Source organism: Amblyraja radiata, chromosome 6, assembly GCF_010909765.2.
Source record: "Amblyraja radiata isolate CabotCenter1 chromosome 6, sAmbRad1.1.pri, whole genome shotgun sequence".
Lineage (NCBI taxonomy): Eukaryota > Metazoa > Chordata > Chondrichthyes > Rajiformes > Rajidae > Amblyraja > Amblyraja radiata.
The window spans coordinates 55,799,437-55,817,050 of record NC_045961.1 but is presented as its reverse complement, the minus strand read 5'-3'; the positions used below and the strand labels follow the sequence as shown (position 1 = coordinate 55,817,050).

Below are 17,614 nucleotides of genomic sequence, written 5' to 3'. Positions count from 1 at the left end.
AATGTCTGACTAGAGGGTTTATATATATATATACTCAGAAGTATAACTTTGTTGTTTTTAAATTAATTAAGGCAATTTTTTATAAAGAGTATTAAATTTAACATCACATAAACATCTCAATATTTATTATTTGCAGTCTGTTTCCTCTCACAGCATTTCAAGAAATTATGAGAGTGCCCCTCCCCCTCCCCTCCACTATCTTTCAGTTTGAAGAAGGGTTCCGACCCAAAACCTGTTCCTATTCTCCAGAGATGCTGCCTGACCCGCTGAGCATTTTGTGTCCATCTATGCTTTGCTCCTTGCCACATGTCACTGTCATGCTGTAACCAGCCGAAAGAACATTTCAAAAAGTGAGGGACAATTAAATTGTTAATCACCCATCCCGTGCCCCATGAAGGAACACTTTCCTTTAACCCGACATCACCTGCAGTTGCAGGTAGAAAGGAATTCTCCAGGATAGCCAATCACCTGGCAAATTCATACAGTCAACCTTTTGTACAAGATCACATTGTTCTAAAACCTAAGGAATTTACATGCTCTTTACATTTTGGGACAATCATTGACACCTTATTGTCAATTAATCAGGAAGCATTTAATACAACCATTTTGTTGTGCCCCACAGCTAATATTTGATGTTTCTGTTCACATTCTAATCACCATGTCAACCTGATGCCCAAGTACATGGAAATCAAGCTGTATGAGTCCACACCATTAGAGTATTCTTGTAATAGACTATTAAAGAAGTACATTACATGCCCTCCCCACATTGTAGACACAATTATAAATTTTAAAAAAGCACAAATGGGTTTTCCCACACTATAAGTGACTTACCTCTGAGAGATGGCGCCCCATGCACCATGCTTGTTTGTAAGAATGTTGAGGATTTTTTGCTTTAACTGGTTCGCTGTAACATGATCACGATGCTTTGCAGCACTAATGAGATGATCACACATCTTCTCCTCTTCCCTTCTGTCCGCCGTATACTGCGCACACTGGGACTGTTGGTGAAACATAAAAGGGTGGACTCAATCAATGCAAAGGGCACATTATTGAAACACTTTAGCACAATAAGAAACGCATAAAAATAATTAAATAAATGCAGCCCAGATATACGAGTAGAATTAGATGAATGTAGTGAAGTTTCAATCTGCAGTTTAAGTCTTAAAGCATGGCAACCTAAATGAGATAAATTGGTAATATGGTTCAATTAATTTTAAAAGGTTTTCATGAGGATAAAATACAGATGATGCTTTGTCGGCAGTGAGAATTAAACAAAGAAATGTGGTTAAAATAATTTCTGGACCTGCAGAAAAATAAGTCTTCTAAATTCGTGCTGTCTGAGAAAAGTAGCCAACGTAATCAAAGATTAGTCCCACCCCAATTATTTCTTCTTCTCCCCGCTCCCATCTGGCAAAAGGTACAGAAGCATGAAAGAGCGCATCACCGGACTCAGGAACAGTTTCATCCCCCCTGTTGTCAGGTTTCTGTACGCTCCTTCCATAAGCTAAGGTACTGTCCGATTCACCTCTACCCCATTGCGGACATTCGACTTTGTATCTGGAACTGATGCGCTACAATGCTAAGAATTATATTCTGTACTCTGTATCTTCCCATTTGCTCTACCTATTGTGCTTGAGTATGACTTGATTGTATCTATGTAGGGTATATCTGACATGTTTGGATTGCAAAACAAAGATATTCACTGTACTTCGGTACATGTGACAATAATAAACAAAAACCTAAACCTAAACTTATATATATATATATCTCTTTAAGGAAGAAAAACCATACGGGAGCTCTACTGTACCTCGATACATGTGACAATTATAAAGTTAAATCTAAAATGTCATGAAGCAGACAACTAGAACTGCAGATGCCGGAATCTTGAGCAAACAAACACATGGTGCTGGAGGAACTCAACGCGTCAGGCAGTATCTCAGAAGAAGAGTTCCAACTCAAAATGTTGCTTATCCATTTCCCCCAGAGATACGGCCTGACCCATGGAGTTCCTCCAACACTTTGTGTCCTATGTCATGAAGGAGCTGACGAGGCTGGATTGTGCTGACTACTGCCAGCGACGTTAAGCCTTCAGCCATTTAAACGATTTCCAGACTTAAGAGCATCAACTCTGAAGGCTGATTGCACCAATTTGCAGCAGAACCCGGTATTAATGGAACTCCTTGGCAGTGCACTGGGAAACTAGCTCTTGGAAACTGTCAACACAGACCTGACAGAATCAGAGAATGACTTCAAAGGGAATTATAAAACAAAGACTTAGGAGGCAATGGGAAATGTTAGCTACTCTAAAGAAATTATTTTTCTTTACATCAATGTTGTTGATTATTTATAAGCTATTATGTGGCTTTAGTTATGAGGTGAAAGTATTTTTTAAATTATTTAATTTTGCTTTTAAAAAGTTTTTGAACAACACTGATATTTAAAAATGTCAGATCATGCAATTAGTGGAGGCGAATAAGTTCTGCGCCCAGCTTTGTTACTGTCAGAGTTTAGCAAGAGTAGGTTAGTTCAGTTTTGTTTCTTGTCACGTGTACTAAGGTACCGTAAGTGCAAAGCTTTTGTTGCATGTTAATCAGTCAGCGGAAAGACTATACATGATTACAATCAAGCCATCCTCAGTGGATGGAGCTGTACAAGTTGTTGGTGAGACCACACATGGAATATTGTGGCAAGATCCAGTCGCCCAGCTATAGGAAGGATGTCACGAATTTGGAAAGGTGCAGAAAAGATTCACCAGGATGTTACCTAGATTTTTCTTGAATTTTTCGGGAGAGCTTGGATAGGCTAGGGCTTTTTTCTTTGGTGCGTAGGGAGCTAAGGGGTGACCTTATTGATGACGACAGGCATAGATAAAGTGAATTCTTACATTTGTTTTCCCAGAGTTGAGGATTCTGAAACCAGAGGGCATTGGCTTAAGATGAGAGAGGAGAGATTTACGAGGGACCGCAGGGGCAACATTTTCACTCAGATGGTAGGCCACACTTAGAATGAGCTGCCAGAGGAATCTATAGAGTTGAATAGATACAATTATGGCTTTCTAAAGATATTTGGACAGAGGATGGATAGGAAAGATTTTGGAGGACATGGGCAGATGGGACTAGCTCAGTATGCTAACTTGGTCGGCATGGACAAGGTGGGCTGAATAGCCTGCTTCCGTCCTCTCACTTTAAGTCTATGCCCTCTAGTTGTAGAAACTTCTACCACAGGAAAACGACTCTGGGCGTTCACTTTATCCATGTCCCTCATGATTTTGTACTTCAATAAGGTCACCCCTCAGCCCCCTAGGCACCAACAAGGTCATCCCTCAGCCTCCTATGCACCAACGTCACCCCTCAGCCCCCTAGGCACTAAAGATAAAAGTCCCAACCCACTATAACCAAAGTACAGCAAGTCCAAGGAAATATCCTGGTGAATCTGCTGGTTGATTCCTGGTCAATCCTCTCATCCCAGGAATTAATCTGGTGAATCTCTTTTGTACTGATTCCAATGTGACTCTATAATTTTTAGGTAAGGGAAATAAAACTGTACAGAGTGTTCCAGGGGAGATCTCACCAAATCTCTGTACAATTGCAGCAAAACCTTCCTATTTATAAATTCCAACCCCTGGCAATGAAGGGCAAAATACTGTCTTAACTATTTGTAGGACCTTTTTGTCTGGTAGCTTCTTGTGATTCATTATAAGCTCAGAGCAAAAGCCAAGGCCTTCGTCCATGTGTTTGTTTGAGTAGATCCTGACTGCCTCTCCTTTCATGGATTCCCTTCAAGTCAAGTGTGTTGTATTGACATGTCCTGACATAGAACAATGAAATTCTCAACACTATGAGAAGAATCTGTGTGTGTTATGCTTATCAGCTGACCTTCCCATACACTCACCCACTATCCTATTTAGATCACAAGCTGGACACAAAAAGCTGGAGTAACAGCTGGTCAGGCAGCATCTCTGGAGAAAAGGAATAGGTGACGTTTCGGGTTGAGACACCCGATCCACTGCTAGTTCACAAGCTTTCAGTTGGACATTGGCCTTCAGCTGAGAGCTGCTTTTTTCCCCTCGAGGTGTGGTGGGGATTCCAGTAGTGATTACTTGCCTCCAAGATTATTCACATTAAACCAATGGTCGTGTTTTTTTTTCGAGAACATTTTATTTTCAGGAAACTAACAATCTCCTATTGGGAATAGGATGCCATCACCTCCTACAATGCAAAAGCAGGAGGCAGTTCAAGCGACATCGAAGCATCACTCCCTGACGAGCTCAATGCGTTCTACGCATGCTTTGATTGGAAGAACACTGATGTGCCTTCCCGAGCCCCCATACGCCCGGATGGTATTACAGTCACAGTCACAGAGGCCAACGTCAGAAGGTCCATCAGGGGGGGTGAACCATCGGAAAGCGCCTGGACCTGATGGTATACCCGGTCGAGTTCTCAAAACCTGTGCAGACCAACTGGCCGGGCTTCTAACAGACATTTTCAACCTTGCACTGCTGAAGTCTGAGGTTCCCATCTGCTTAAGAGGGCATCAATAATGCCGGTGCCCAAGAAGAGTAAGGTGACTTGCCTCAATGACTATCGACCTTTGGCACTAACGTCCGCGGTGATGATGTGCTTTGAAAGGTTGGTTATGGGGCATATCAATTCCTACCTCAATACGAACCTCGACCCACTGCAGTTCGCCTACCGTCACAATAGGTCCATGGAGGATGCGACCTCACTGACTCCCCACTCCGCACTGGACCACTTGGACAATAAAAACACTTACATCAGGCTGTTATTTATAGACTACAGCTCTGCGTTCAATACCATCATCCCCTCCAAGCTGGTTTAGTTCGGGTGCGGATGGAAAGGGTGGTGCGGATGGAAAGGGATGGTGCGGATGGAAAGGGAATACGCCCTGTCTACGGGCACCCTGAGGGAGTTCCGCGACCGCTGGGCACCGAGGGAGGTTGAATGTATCCTTGACAAGGATTGTAATATAGTTGTTTAGCAATTGATTAGCATAATTGTTGATCTTGCATTATGGTGGTGTTTTGTTTTATTGTATTGTAAATACAATTTTAATATTTGAATAAATATTTTTGATTAAAAAAAAAAAAAAAAAAAAGCTGGTTTAGTTCAGGCATTCTTGACAAGGAGTGTAAGATAATTGTACAGTAGTTTATTAAGGATATTTGTTTGCATTGTATTATGGTGGTTGGATCTGGTTTGTTTTATTGTAGTGTAATATTATTTTTTAATAATTGAATACATTTTTTGAATTAAAACCAAAAGCTGGTTACGAAACTCACGGAACTGAGTCTCTGCACATCCCTCTGCAATTGGATCCTCGACTTCCTCATCCACAGACCACAGTCTGTTCGAATTGGCAGAAACATTTCATCCTCGGTGATAATCAGTATGGGAGCACCTCAAGGCTGCGTGCTCAGCCCCCTGCTCTACTCACTCTATACTCGTGACTGTGTAGCCGGACATAGTGCGAACTTCATTTTTGAGTTCGCCGACGACATCACCGTTGTGGGACGAATTACAGATGGTGATGAGTCAGAGTATAGAAGTGAGATCGACCGACGGGCCAAATGGTGACAGCCCGACAACCTGGCTCTCAATATCAGCAAAACCAAAGAACTGATTGTGGACTTTGGAAGAGTAAGGTTGAGGACCCGCAATCATGTTTACATCAATGGGACGATGGTGGAGAGTCAAAAACTTCAAATTTCCAACGATCTTTCATGGACCCAGCACTGATGCAATGATAAAGAAAGCACATCAGCGCCTTACTTCCTGAGAAGGTTATGGAGATTCGGTATGTCAATGAGGATTCTCTTGAACTTCTACAGGTGCATAGTAGCGAGCATATTGACTGGTTCCATCGTGGCCTGGTTCGCAAACTTTGAGTTTTGTTATATTCTTTATTAAGATTACATATTCTGCTGTGCTGCAGCAAGTAAGAATGTCATTGTTCTATTTGGGACATATGACAATAAAACACTCTTGACTGTCTGTGAGGATGCTGAGGTAACAAGTCTCGGACTAAGTTTTGGAAATTGCCAGCGCATGAATTCCCCTAAGGTGAGAAGTGGAGAGACGGATCTGCTGCATGGCCATTAGAGCACTCACAAGAATACAAACGAAGGAGCCTGATAGCTGGCTCAGCAATGCATTTGTCTATTATCTCCTCCTCTTCACTTTACCCCGCTCTCCTCTTGCACACAATTCGCCCTGTCCCTGATTCACTTCTCCATCAGTGCCTACTTGCCAGCAACTTCGCCCGGTTCCACAGTCTCCAACCCTTACTCTCCCTCTTCCTTGCATCCTGCAACTTTGCTCCCTTCCTTCACTTCACTGGGCAGCCCACATCTCTGACCCTTTGCTCACCACCATCCTCACGCAGTCTCCCTGCTCCGAAAGTTCTGAGTTCCTCTCCAGCTCCATGAAAAATTCTTGTAGCATCAGTGAGCAGAGTGCTGGGTAGCAAGTGACAGGAGCCTTGGATCAGCACCTGGATCAAGAGTAGGGTCTCAAGGGGACTGCTGTGTGATGTGGGATGGGGGAGAAACACAGAGGGACACTGGTCTGGAGGAAGGGTTTCTCTATATATATGAAATTGATTTTCTTTTTTAAGTTTACTCTCGCTTCTAATTATAATTCTGTGTCCAGTGGACATTTTTATGAAACCTTGTTTATTGATTTATGATATACAAACATCTTACTAATGGAAACATCTTAACTTAAATCTTATATTCGGCAAGACAGGTTTGAGAAAGCATTGTTTAGGAATAATGTTAATGTCCAGAATTTCATTTGCTAACAGACACTGCAAGATAATTGAATCTGTCCATTTTATATCATGTTCTGTCAGATCCTGTAAGAAATAATTTTCTTTGAATAACAGAAAATTCAATCTAATACTATCATAGGCTACAATACACCAAACCGATACATTTTATACTATTTATCCATTCTAGGCTGCCAAACTGCACCCATGCACAGATTGATCACGAGTAAATTTTTATCTTGTTTCTAAAATCTTTCATTTGACATCTAATTGTAAAGTTGCAACAGACATCTTCAATTTGTCAAGAGCTTGCTGACAAATTTTTGATAAATGAAGTAAAGATTATATTTATCTTGGTGGCAACTACTATCTCTAAGTTGTGCACCTTACTGGCCAAGGGAAAGATCATAAAGCCAGGGCGTCAAGCGTTAAGCTTAAGGAAGCTGTTGTGACCAGATAAGAACTTCATCAAAACTGACATGCCAAATTCTCCTCTCATCCGCCAGGTACATCTCCGATATCTTTGACAAACAAATAGTAGAGTGATTCAGAGATGAGAAAAAGATTCCAATTTGTTAGGACCTTTCCAATCTATTGCAATTGCATGGTGGAATATACAGTGCATTCAGAAAGTATTCAGACCCCTTCACTTTTTCCACATTTTGTTACGTTACAGCCTTATTCTAGAATGGATTCAATTTTTTTTAAATTATCATCAATCTACACAATACCTCATAATAAAAAAGGGAAAACAGGTGTTTAGAAATGTTTGCAAAGTAATTAAAAAGAAATAACTGAAATATCACATTTACATAAATATTCAGACCCTTTGCTATGACACTCAAAATTGAGCTTCAGTGCATCTTGTTTCCATTGATTATCCTTGAAATGTTTCTACAACTTGATTGGAGTCCACCAGTGGTAAATTAAATTGATTGTACATGTTTTGGAAAGGTACAAACCTGTCTATATAAGGACCCACAGTTGACAGTGCATGTCAGAGCAAAAACCAAGTCATGAAGACGAAGGAATTGTCCGTAGACCTCCGAGACAGGATTGTGTCGAGACACAGATCTGGGGAAGGGTATAAAACAATTTCTGCAGCATTGCAGGTCCCGAAGAGCACAGTGGCCTCCGTCATTCTTAAATGGAAGAACTTTGAAACCACCAGGATTCTTCATAGAGCTGGCTGCCCGGCCAAACTGAGCAATCGGGGGAGAAGGGGCTTGGTCAGGGAGGTGACCAAGAACCCGATGGTCACTCTGACAGAGCTCCAGAGTTCCTCTGTGGAGATGGGAGATACTTCCAGAAGGACAACTATATCTGTAGCACTCCACCAATCAGGCTTTTACGGTAGAGTGGCCAGACGGAAGCCAGTCCTCAGTAAAAGGCACATGACAGCCCGCTTGGAGTTTACCAAAAGGCACCTAAACAAGATTCTCTGGTCTGATGAAACCAAGAATGAACCCTTAGGCCTGAATGTCAAGTGTCACGTCTGGAGGAAACCAGGCATCGCTCATCACCTGGCCAATACCATACCTACGTGAAGCATTGGGGTGGCAGCATCATGCTGTGGGGATGTTTTTCAGCGGCAGGAACTGGGAGACAAGTTGGCCTTTATAACAAGAGGAGTTGAGTATAGGAGCAAAGAAGTCCTTCTGCAGTTGTATAGGGCCCTAGTGAGACCACACCTGGACTTTTGTGTGGAGTTTTGGTCCCCTAATTAGAGGAAGGACATTCTTGCTATTGAGGGAGTGCAGCGTAGGTTTGCAAGGTTAATTCCCGGGATGGATGTCATAATTCCCGGGATTGACTGTCATACACTGAGAGAATGGAGCGGCTGGGCTTGTATACTCTGAAGTTCAGAAGGATGAGAGGGCATCTTATTGAAACATATAAGATTATTAAGCGTTTGGACACACAGAGAGTGGTGAGTCTCTGGAACTTTCTGCCACAGAAGGTAGTTGAGGCCAGTTCATTGGCTATATTTAAGAGGGAGTTAGATGTTGCCCTTGTGGCTAAAGGGATCAGGAGGTATGGAGAGAAGGCAGGTACAGGATACTGAGTTGGATGATCAGCCATGATCATATTGAATGGCGGTGCAGTGTCGAAGGGCCGAATGGCTTACTCCTGCACCTATTTTCTATGTCTATGTCTATGTCTATAACACGCTAGAGGCAGGAAACATGTTCCCGATATTGGGGGAGTCCAGAACCAGGGGCCACAGTTTAAGTATAAGGGGTAAGCCATTTAGCATGGAGACGAGGAAACACTTTTTCTCACAGAGAGTTGTGAGTCAGTGCAATTCTATGCCTCAGAGGGCGGTGGAGGAGAAGGCAGGAACGGAGTACTGATTGGGGATGATCAGCCATGATCACATTGAATGGTGGTGCTGGCTCGAAGGGCCGAATGGCCTACTCGTTCACCTATTGTCTATTGTCTATTGACTAGTCAGGATCGAGGGAAAGATGAACAGAGCAAATTACAGAGAGATCCTTGATGAAAACCTGCTCCAGGGCATTCAGGACCTCAGACTGGGGCTGAGATACACCTTCTAACAGGACAACGACTCTAAGCACACAGCCAAGACAACGCAGGAGTGGCTTCATGACAAGTCTGTGAATGTTATTGAGTGGCCCAGCCAGAGCCCCGACTTGAACCCGATCGAACATCTCTGTAGGGACCTGAAAATAGCTGTGCATCGAGGCTCCCCATCCAATCTGTCAGAGCTTGAGAGGATCTGCAGAGAAGAATGGGAGAAATTACCCAAATACAGGTGTGCCAAGCTTGTAGCGTTAATCCCAAGAAGACTTGAGGCTGTAATCACTTCCAAAAGTGCCTCAACAAAGTACTGAGTAAAGGGTCTGAATACTTATGTAAATGTGATATTTCAGTTATTTATTTTTAATTACTTTACAAAAATTTCTAAACACCCGTTTTCACTTTTTTATATATGGATTATGTGCAAGCAGAAAATACTTTGTCTTGGCATCATGTTCGGCACAGACATTGTGGGCTGAAGGGCCTGTTCTTGTGCTGTACTGTTCCATGTTCTAATAAGAGGGAAGGTGGATGAAACTGTAGACCAAATAGTATTGCTGATTTGATCCGTGTCTGGTTTTGCTGCTGATGACCTGATCCATAATGCATGTGAGGTATTCCACACCACCGTCACCTTGTGGCATGAGGGCAGCCATGTTGTTTTTTAGTTTTAACTTACGATTCGGAGCCTATAGTACTCATCTCGATGGTCTCTGTATGTATACAAATGAAAATACTTGCAGGACCGATTTTTCCAAATTGGGCCCCGCGCCCAAGGGGGGCCCCGCGTTAATTTTCCGTATTTCATATGGAAATACAAATTCGCTTTGTTAAATAAAGATTAAAAAAAAACATTCGCCATACGGATTTTTTTACAAAACTTACATGGATAACAAGCCCTGTACGGCCACTTGTGAACAGCCAGTAGTTAACAAGTAGTTATCCAATGCGCCATCAATGCATCGATTCACATTCCTCAGTAAATGTAACTGTGTTTTAGAAGTATTAATGACGCTGCGTTCCAATTCACGCGCCGTCATTAACACTTCTTCCAAACATAATTACATTTACTGAGGAATGTAGATTGATGCATTAATGACACATTGAGAATTTCTTAAAACTCACCATCATGAATGAGGACTTCTTCTTGGTGAGATTCTTGGTCTGCAGCAGGTTAGTCATTCAATTTACCTACCGACCCACGTTGTGTCTCTGTCTTTCGCTCTCTCCCTCCCTCTCTCTCTCCCATTCCCCACCTCTCTCTGTAGCTCTCTCGGCATTCCCGGAATCATTGACGTTTTGCGGTAGACAAAAATGCTGGAGAAACTTAGCGGGTGAGGCAGCATCTATGGAGCGAAGGAAATATGCAACGTTTCGGGTCGAAACCCTTCTTCAGACCCGGCTATTTCCTTCGCTCCATAGATGCTGCCTCAAGCTCTGTCCCACTGTGCGAGTTCACCCAAGAACTTAAAATCTCTGTGTAGTATCTCTGTCCCTATCTTCAAATTCCCACTTTGAAATAAAATACAACTTTCGACTTAAGCATTTCGAAGCAGGATCGCGATTAGTCGATTCCAACGCATTTTCAATCATCGTTCGATTCAGCGTAATTTTCACACCTGGTTGATGTAATTTTTTTTGAAGATACAGTACATTACAATAAATTGTTTCAAGCATACCCGGTACTAAATGCACAAACATTAAGGTGGTTACTGATATAATTTCAAAGTGAAATAGGAGATTTCCGTGGAAAGAATATTTAACCAGAATATAAGGTGAGGTCACTGCAAAATGCTCACTTAAAACAATACGCCGTCAACTCAAGATTGTTTCTTAGCCCTCTGACAGGTGTTTCAATCTAACCTCGTAACTCGCTGTTGATATCGAACTTCTCCAAATGTAAACGCTTCAAGTTTGTGTGGTGAAAAGGGGGGGGATGCTAGGATAAAATGCCATATATTTGCATTTATATAGCGATCCTGCTGCAAAATTTTTAAGTCGAAAATCGAAAGTCGAAAGTTGTTTTTTATTTCAAAGTGGTAATTGGAAGATAGGGACAGAGATGCTACACAGAGATTTTGATAGGAAGGAAATGTTACAGCAGCTGAGTAAAAGATTAATCAAATGGTAGGTTCAATGAAGATCGGGCGAGGGGGATTGGGGGTGGGGGAAAAGCATCTATAGCTTGGGACTTGCCTAAATGAGTACTGAGATGGATTATTATTCGACACCAAATTTCTTAGACAATAACACATTTTATGCAATTATCACAACTTTTTGTTGGATATGGATCAACCTATGGTACATGCTCGTAAATTAGTAAAACAAATGTTCTTTAAGCACTGTTGTTTCTGGGATGGGATCTCTTTTTTTATTTTTTTTTAAATTATTTTTATTAGAAGTACGGTAAATTACAATAACACACAACACATATATCTTAATACATTTTTTGTACCGCTTCATTTTTTTTTTTAAAGCTTTAAGAAAAAGATAGAAGTAAGGAAAGTAAAGAAGGTGCGCAAGAGTTGTGAAGTGCAAGAGAGTGTTGGGAAAAGAAAGCCCCTTAGAAAAGAAGTTAGAGAAGGAAGTAAAGTAAGAAAGTAGACCCTAGAAAAGAAAGAAAAAGAAAGTAAGGACAATCGCTCTATTATAACATTAAACTCCGCAGAAAGACTACCAACCAAGTCTGTTTTTGTTGTTTTACCTCCCAATGCCAGGTCCTGATACCATTTATTTATTTATTTATTTTAAAAATTACTATTGCACCTCATGCTTGTAATAGGTCCATAAACGTAGACCACGTCTTTTGGAATTGGTTTGCTTTACCTGCTAAGAGGAATCTCATCTCTTCCAGATGTAATGTTTCAAACATATTTGATGTCCACATTTTTATTGTTGGTGTGGGCGCATTTTTGCAGAATTTAAGTATGAGCTTTTTTCCCATTATTAGCCCGTAATTGAGTAAATTCTTCTGATACACATTTAATTCAGGGATACCTTCCGATATCCCAAAAATGATCCATTCTGGTTTTGGTACCAGTTTTATTTTAATTAATTTTGAAAAAATATCAAATATTCCATGCCAGAATTTTTGGATTTTTGTACAAAAAACAAAAGAGTGCGCTATGGTAGCTTCTTGACACAGACATTTATCACAGATTGGTGAAACATTAGGAAAGATTTTATTTAATTTAGTTTTTGAATAATATAGTCTATGTAATGTTTTGAATTGGATAAGCGTATGTCGTACATTGATCGAGCATTTATGCACCTGTAGTAAATGATTATCCCAGCTCTCTTTTGAAATTTTTATAGCTAATTCTTGTTCCCAGTCTCTTCTAATTCCATCTGTTGTGGGTATTTCTATGTTTAAAATGATATTATATAAGTACGATATTAAGTTAGCTGATTCCGCCTTTGTCTTCATTGCTTCATCCAGTAAGTCGGAAGGCATATTATGATAGTCTTTTGTGTATTTTTTCAAATAATCACAAATTTGAAGATATTTAAAATATTGGTTATTTTTCAAATTATATTTCAGTTGTAGTTGTTGAAATGATAGTAATTTTCCCACTTCATACAGATCTTCGAGCGTTTTGATTCCCATTCTTTCCCATTGTATAAATGATTTGTCTATAATTGATGGTTTAAACGATGGGTTATTGGTTATTGGTATTGAGAGAGATAGGTTTCTTAATTTTAGATTCTGTTTTATTTGTTTCCATGTTCTAATTGTGCTATGTATAATTGGGTTTTTATTATAATTTTTATTATTCAGATTTATTGGTGCGAGGATAATCGGGATGGGATTTCTGATAACAAATAACCTACATTCTATATTTTGTCATAACGTGGCTGAAACAATGGCATATTTTGTTATATTTATTGAGATAGAAAGAAACAACTGAGTTTGGGCAAGATATTACCTTGCAACATTTTGTATGTCTGATAGATATTGTGAAATGGAACTCAGAAATTATGGGAGGATTAAATAAAACTACAAAGGTAATAAATATACAGAGTATTCTTATTTCCATCATGAACATACAATAGTGACATAGGACACCAGGTCCTACTACGGTAAACTCATGAGTTACTACGGTATGACTACGTGTTAAAAAGTATTAAATTTTTACATCCCGAGTATATTTTACTTGGGGACAATTTTCAACACGAGTTACCACGTTTCCCGAGTACCTGCCGTTAGCGCTAAGAAATGGCATGTTAAATATACACAACAGTTTTAGCCGCATGTATTGTGCAAAAAATAATTTTGATTATTTTCAGTGGATGTTTCTAGATTAATTTATGGGAATTAAACATTAAATTCCTTCCATCTGGCATATAAATTCATGACAGTGAGATTTAAAAATCATATTATATTGTGAATTCTTGTGCGAATGGGATTAGTTTGTTATTTAGATACTTAGGCTATCTTTTAAAATTATCCTTTTCTTAAGAAATTGAATCTACAGGACATTCTTAATAGGAAAGTAGTGGGCAGAAAAGCATGGCATGCGTGGTTTGAAGAGCAAAAACTTGTAGTTTACAATGCCAAAATTGAAAAGTTGAGGAAAAACAAGGTGTACAGAGTTGTTATTGGTTACTGAGGAGTATGATGATGCTACTGATTATGGTATGCCAAAGTACCAACTCGCAACTGATCTTCTCCATAAAGACCTGGTCTATACTAGAAATTGTAATTTATTTACCTATCTGTTACGGGCTTACAGCATATAATACAATAATATTAATGTTCTGATCTTGAAAATATCACATTTATGAATTTTCAAGGCAGTCTGGTTGTTTATTACTATTTCCGTCACAACGATCAATTTTGTAATTAGCTACAATTAGGTAATTAACTAATTATATGCTTTAATTTCAGGTCATCCAAGCAGTGTTTTATATTTGTTTCAGAATGCTTCAATCCATAATAACTGAAAATTTCATTCAGTTCTCTTAATTTTTAAGAAAGTTATGGGCTTTTGACTGTCCTCGATCACAGGTTTTGTGTTAAGTCAATGGAAAAGCATTAGGGAACAAGATGCTAATTTCCGAGTATGAAAATGGCCATAACTTTTTTTTAATACTGAAGATATGAAAGTGAATTAGGTGTCAAATTAAACTTCTTTTTATGCTCTATCTGATAGGATAAATTGCAGACTTGATTTTTAAAATCTCAAAATTTTGTAACATTGCAAGTGCGGGTAGTCTGTCCAGGGGTAAAGTTGCGGGGAGGGCAGGAGGGTTGAGAAGGAGGGGGTCGGCCGGGGATCATCCAGCTCAAGAGCGGGTCAGCGGGCGATGGATAACAGGACAGCGGGTGGTGGAGCTTACTCCATATGTCAGTGCGAGTTCCCGTGTTCGCGCTGGGTAAGCTCCACCGCCCGCTGTGATATTATCCATCACCCGCTGACCCACTCCGCTCTATGATCTTTGCTCTTGAGCTGGTCCCCTCATTGGTCAGACGGAGAGCACTGCCAGAGGTGAGCGGGCCGGCAGAAGGCGCTGAGATGGCAGTCGGTTCCGCTGTCTGGTGATGGAGGCCGCTCGTAGCCACGCGAGCTGCTTCCCTCCCCGGCCACAATGTGGTGGCGCCCGGAGTGCCGCGGCAGCGGTGATGGACGAGTTACTGGCATGAACCCCGACCCTCTCCTTCTCAACGCTCCTTCCCTCACCGCAACTTTAGCCCTGGCTAGACTCCCCACACGCTGTGAAAGGAATTCTCCCCCGAATTGCCATGTTACTCACGACATGTGACTCATTTATAATTATTTATTTATATTTCTATGAAACATTTTCCCAATTGGGCCCTGCACCTCCTAAGGCCGGCCTTGAGTACTTATTATGATATACAATGACTCTGTATCATAAGTACTTTGCACATGGTGTCAGAAATGTGATTCGAACCCACGCCTCCAGCACATATCAGAAATAGACACGTTTGACGTCATGGCAATTGATTTCACTCATCCTTCACATCTGGATACTTTGGTGGTTCGTACGGCAGAAGATGCCACCTTGCAGATGCTCGCCTCGGTCACCAATCACGGATGGCCTGGCAATCAGCATTCGCTTCCGCTTGCTGTTCGGCCTTACTTTTCTCTCTGAGACGAAGGCCATTGAAGGCGGGGTTATCAAAAAGGGCCATAAGGCAGTGATCCCGGCTTCACTCCAGCAGAAGTACTTTGACGCCATACAGGGAGGTCATCCTGGTTTTGAAGCTACGGTGCAACGAGCAAAGAGCATGTTTTTCTGGTCTGCCATGTCAGATTATATACGCCAGAGGGTGCAGTCCTGCGCTGTGTGCAACAGCATGGCTCCACATCAACAGAAAGAGCCCCTTTTGCAGTACACAGTTCCTGACTTGCCGTGACTTGACTGACTCTTACCGGATTGGTCCGGGTTGGTTTGTGATCGATCTGCTCCCCACAGCTTCTGCTGTGTTGGTCGTCAAGAAACTTGCGAGGCATTTTTCGGTCCATGGGGTACCTCAAACCCTCATGTCTGACAATGGTGGCCAATTCATAAGTCAGCGTTTCAAGGACTTTGCAAAGGAATGGGATTTTAGGCACATCACCAGCTGTCCGTAGTACCCCCTGAGCGAGCTGTCCACAGTGCAAAGGAGCTCATGGAGGTCCAGCAGGGCCGGGTCTGATGTGTTTTTGGATCTTCTCAATCTCCGCAACACTCCACGTGATCCCACTCTTGGTTCGCCAGCTCATGTCCAGACAGACTACGGCTACTCTTCTCAAAGCAGCTGCTCCAGCCACATGTCTGTGAGTCCGAGGTGGTTCGGGTGCGTCTGCAGCGTAAAAAACTGCGGCAGAATACATACTACCACCGTTCTAGTTGTCCTCTCCAACCATTGTTGGAGGGCCGTTTTTTTGGCCCTTCATCTTATTACAGATATAATTTTTTTTTTTTTTAAAGACAGCAAGTGCTGTAGTAACTCCATGGGTCAGGCAGCATCCCTTGAGTATATGGGTAGGTGATGTTTCGGATCAGGGCTCTTCTTCAGACTGGAATCAGGAATCACCTATACATATTTCCAGAGACGCTGCCTACCCACAGAGTTACTTCAGCACTTTCTGTCTTTTTTTGAAAATTGGCATCTGCAGTTCCATGTGTCTTCTGGAAGTGGCGGCGCTGCCCAAGCAGCTGCGGCTCACCTGCAGTCTGTCTGTCCTTTCCTTTTTCTTTTTTTTTCTTTTGTCTTGTTAGATGTATGTTTTAGTTTATTTTTAGTTGTGTATGTGTGGGGGGTGGGAGATTGTTTTTAGTCTCTTCCTTCGGGGGGATGCGACCTTTTTCTTTGTCGTATCCCCGTCTCCGTCTGTGCTGAGGCCTACTTGCAGAGCTGGTGGCCTCCAACTGGGACCGATCTCGAGGCTCTGGAGGCAGAGCCAATACTTACCATCGCGAAGCTGTCCGACTTCGGGGCTGTGGTGGCGCTGCGGCGGCACCCGACTTCGGAGCCTCAGAGGCTTCGGCCGCGGGCCCAATAGACGACAACGTTGGGAGCTCGCAGGTCCCAGGTTGGTGACCGATTCTCTGGAGCTCCTGCAACAACAGCTTCGTCCGCTCGACTGGAGGGTGGCAGCTTCGACCGCACTGGGCCGCGGAGTTTGAACCGGCCCGTTCGCGGAGCTCGGATTCGGCTGCGGGACATACCATCACCCCGCGGGGGGCCCAGCATCGAAAGCCTGGATCGCCTCAAAGCAGAGGGAGAACAAGGAAGGAGAGACAAAGACTTTAAGACTTTGCCTTCCATCACAGTGAGGAGGTGCCTGGTAGACTCACTGTGGCGGATGTTAAACTGTGTTAATTGTGTGTTCTGTTATTTTCTTTTCTGATATGACTGCAAGGTATGCAATTTCGTTCAAACTGGAGACAGTTTGAATGACAATAAAGGATACTTACTTACTTCATTACTCTTTCCCTTCTGTGAACATAAAATATGTCTGCTAGAAAAACTTGAATGAATGAATACTTTATTATCACGTCTCATGTCACAGTGCGATTCTTTATTCAAAGTATGCAAAGAGTCGCCACATATAGGACGCCGAGAAAGTTACAAAGTATTCCATTTAGTCCCCAATGCGTCCTCTTTGTTCTCAACAGCGCCCCCCCACGCCGGGTTCCCCTTTGTTCTCAGCGGTTCGTCCGATCTCTGGCACCCTCCACCAACCTGTCCTCAACCACCGGTGCCCGTGACCTAGACCCAGTGGTGGACTGGGTCTAAAAATATTGGTTGCCAGGAGACAAAGGGGGGCCCACTTCA

At 42.0% G+C, this 17,614-nt stretch overlaps 1 protein-coding gene across 6 annotated transcripts in view; it reads right to left on the bottom strand.

Annotated features, from left to right (window-relative positions):
• LOC116974451 (neurobeachin-like) overlaps positions 1–17,614 on the bottom strand; it is a 395,937-nt gene that overhangs the window by 261,934 nt on the left and 116,389 nt on the right. For all 6 annotated transcript variants that reach the window (XM_033022898.1, XM_033022900.1, XM_033022902.1 and 3 more), the window contains one exon: positions 832–998. In XM_033022898.1, the coding sequence (XP_032878789.1) occupies positions 832–998 (167 nt within the window). The remainder of the gene's footprint in view (positions 1–831; positions 999–17,614) is intronic.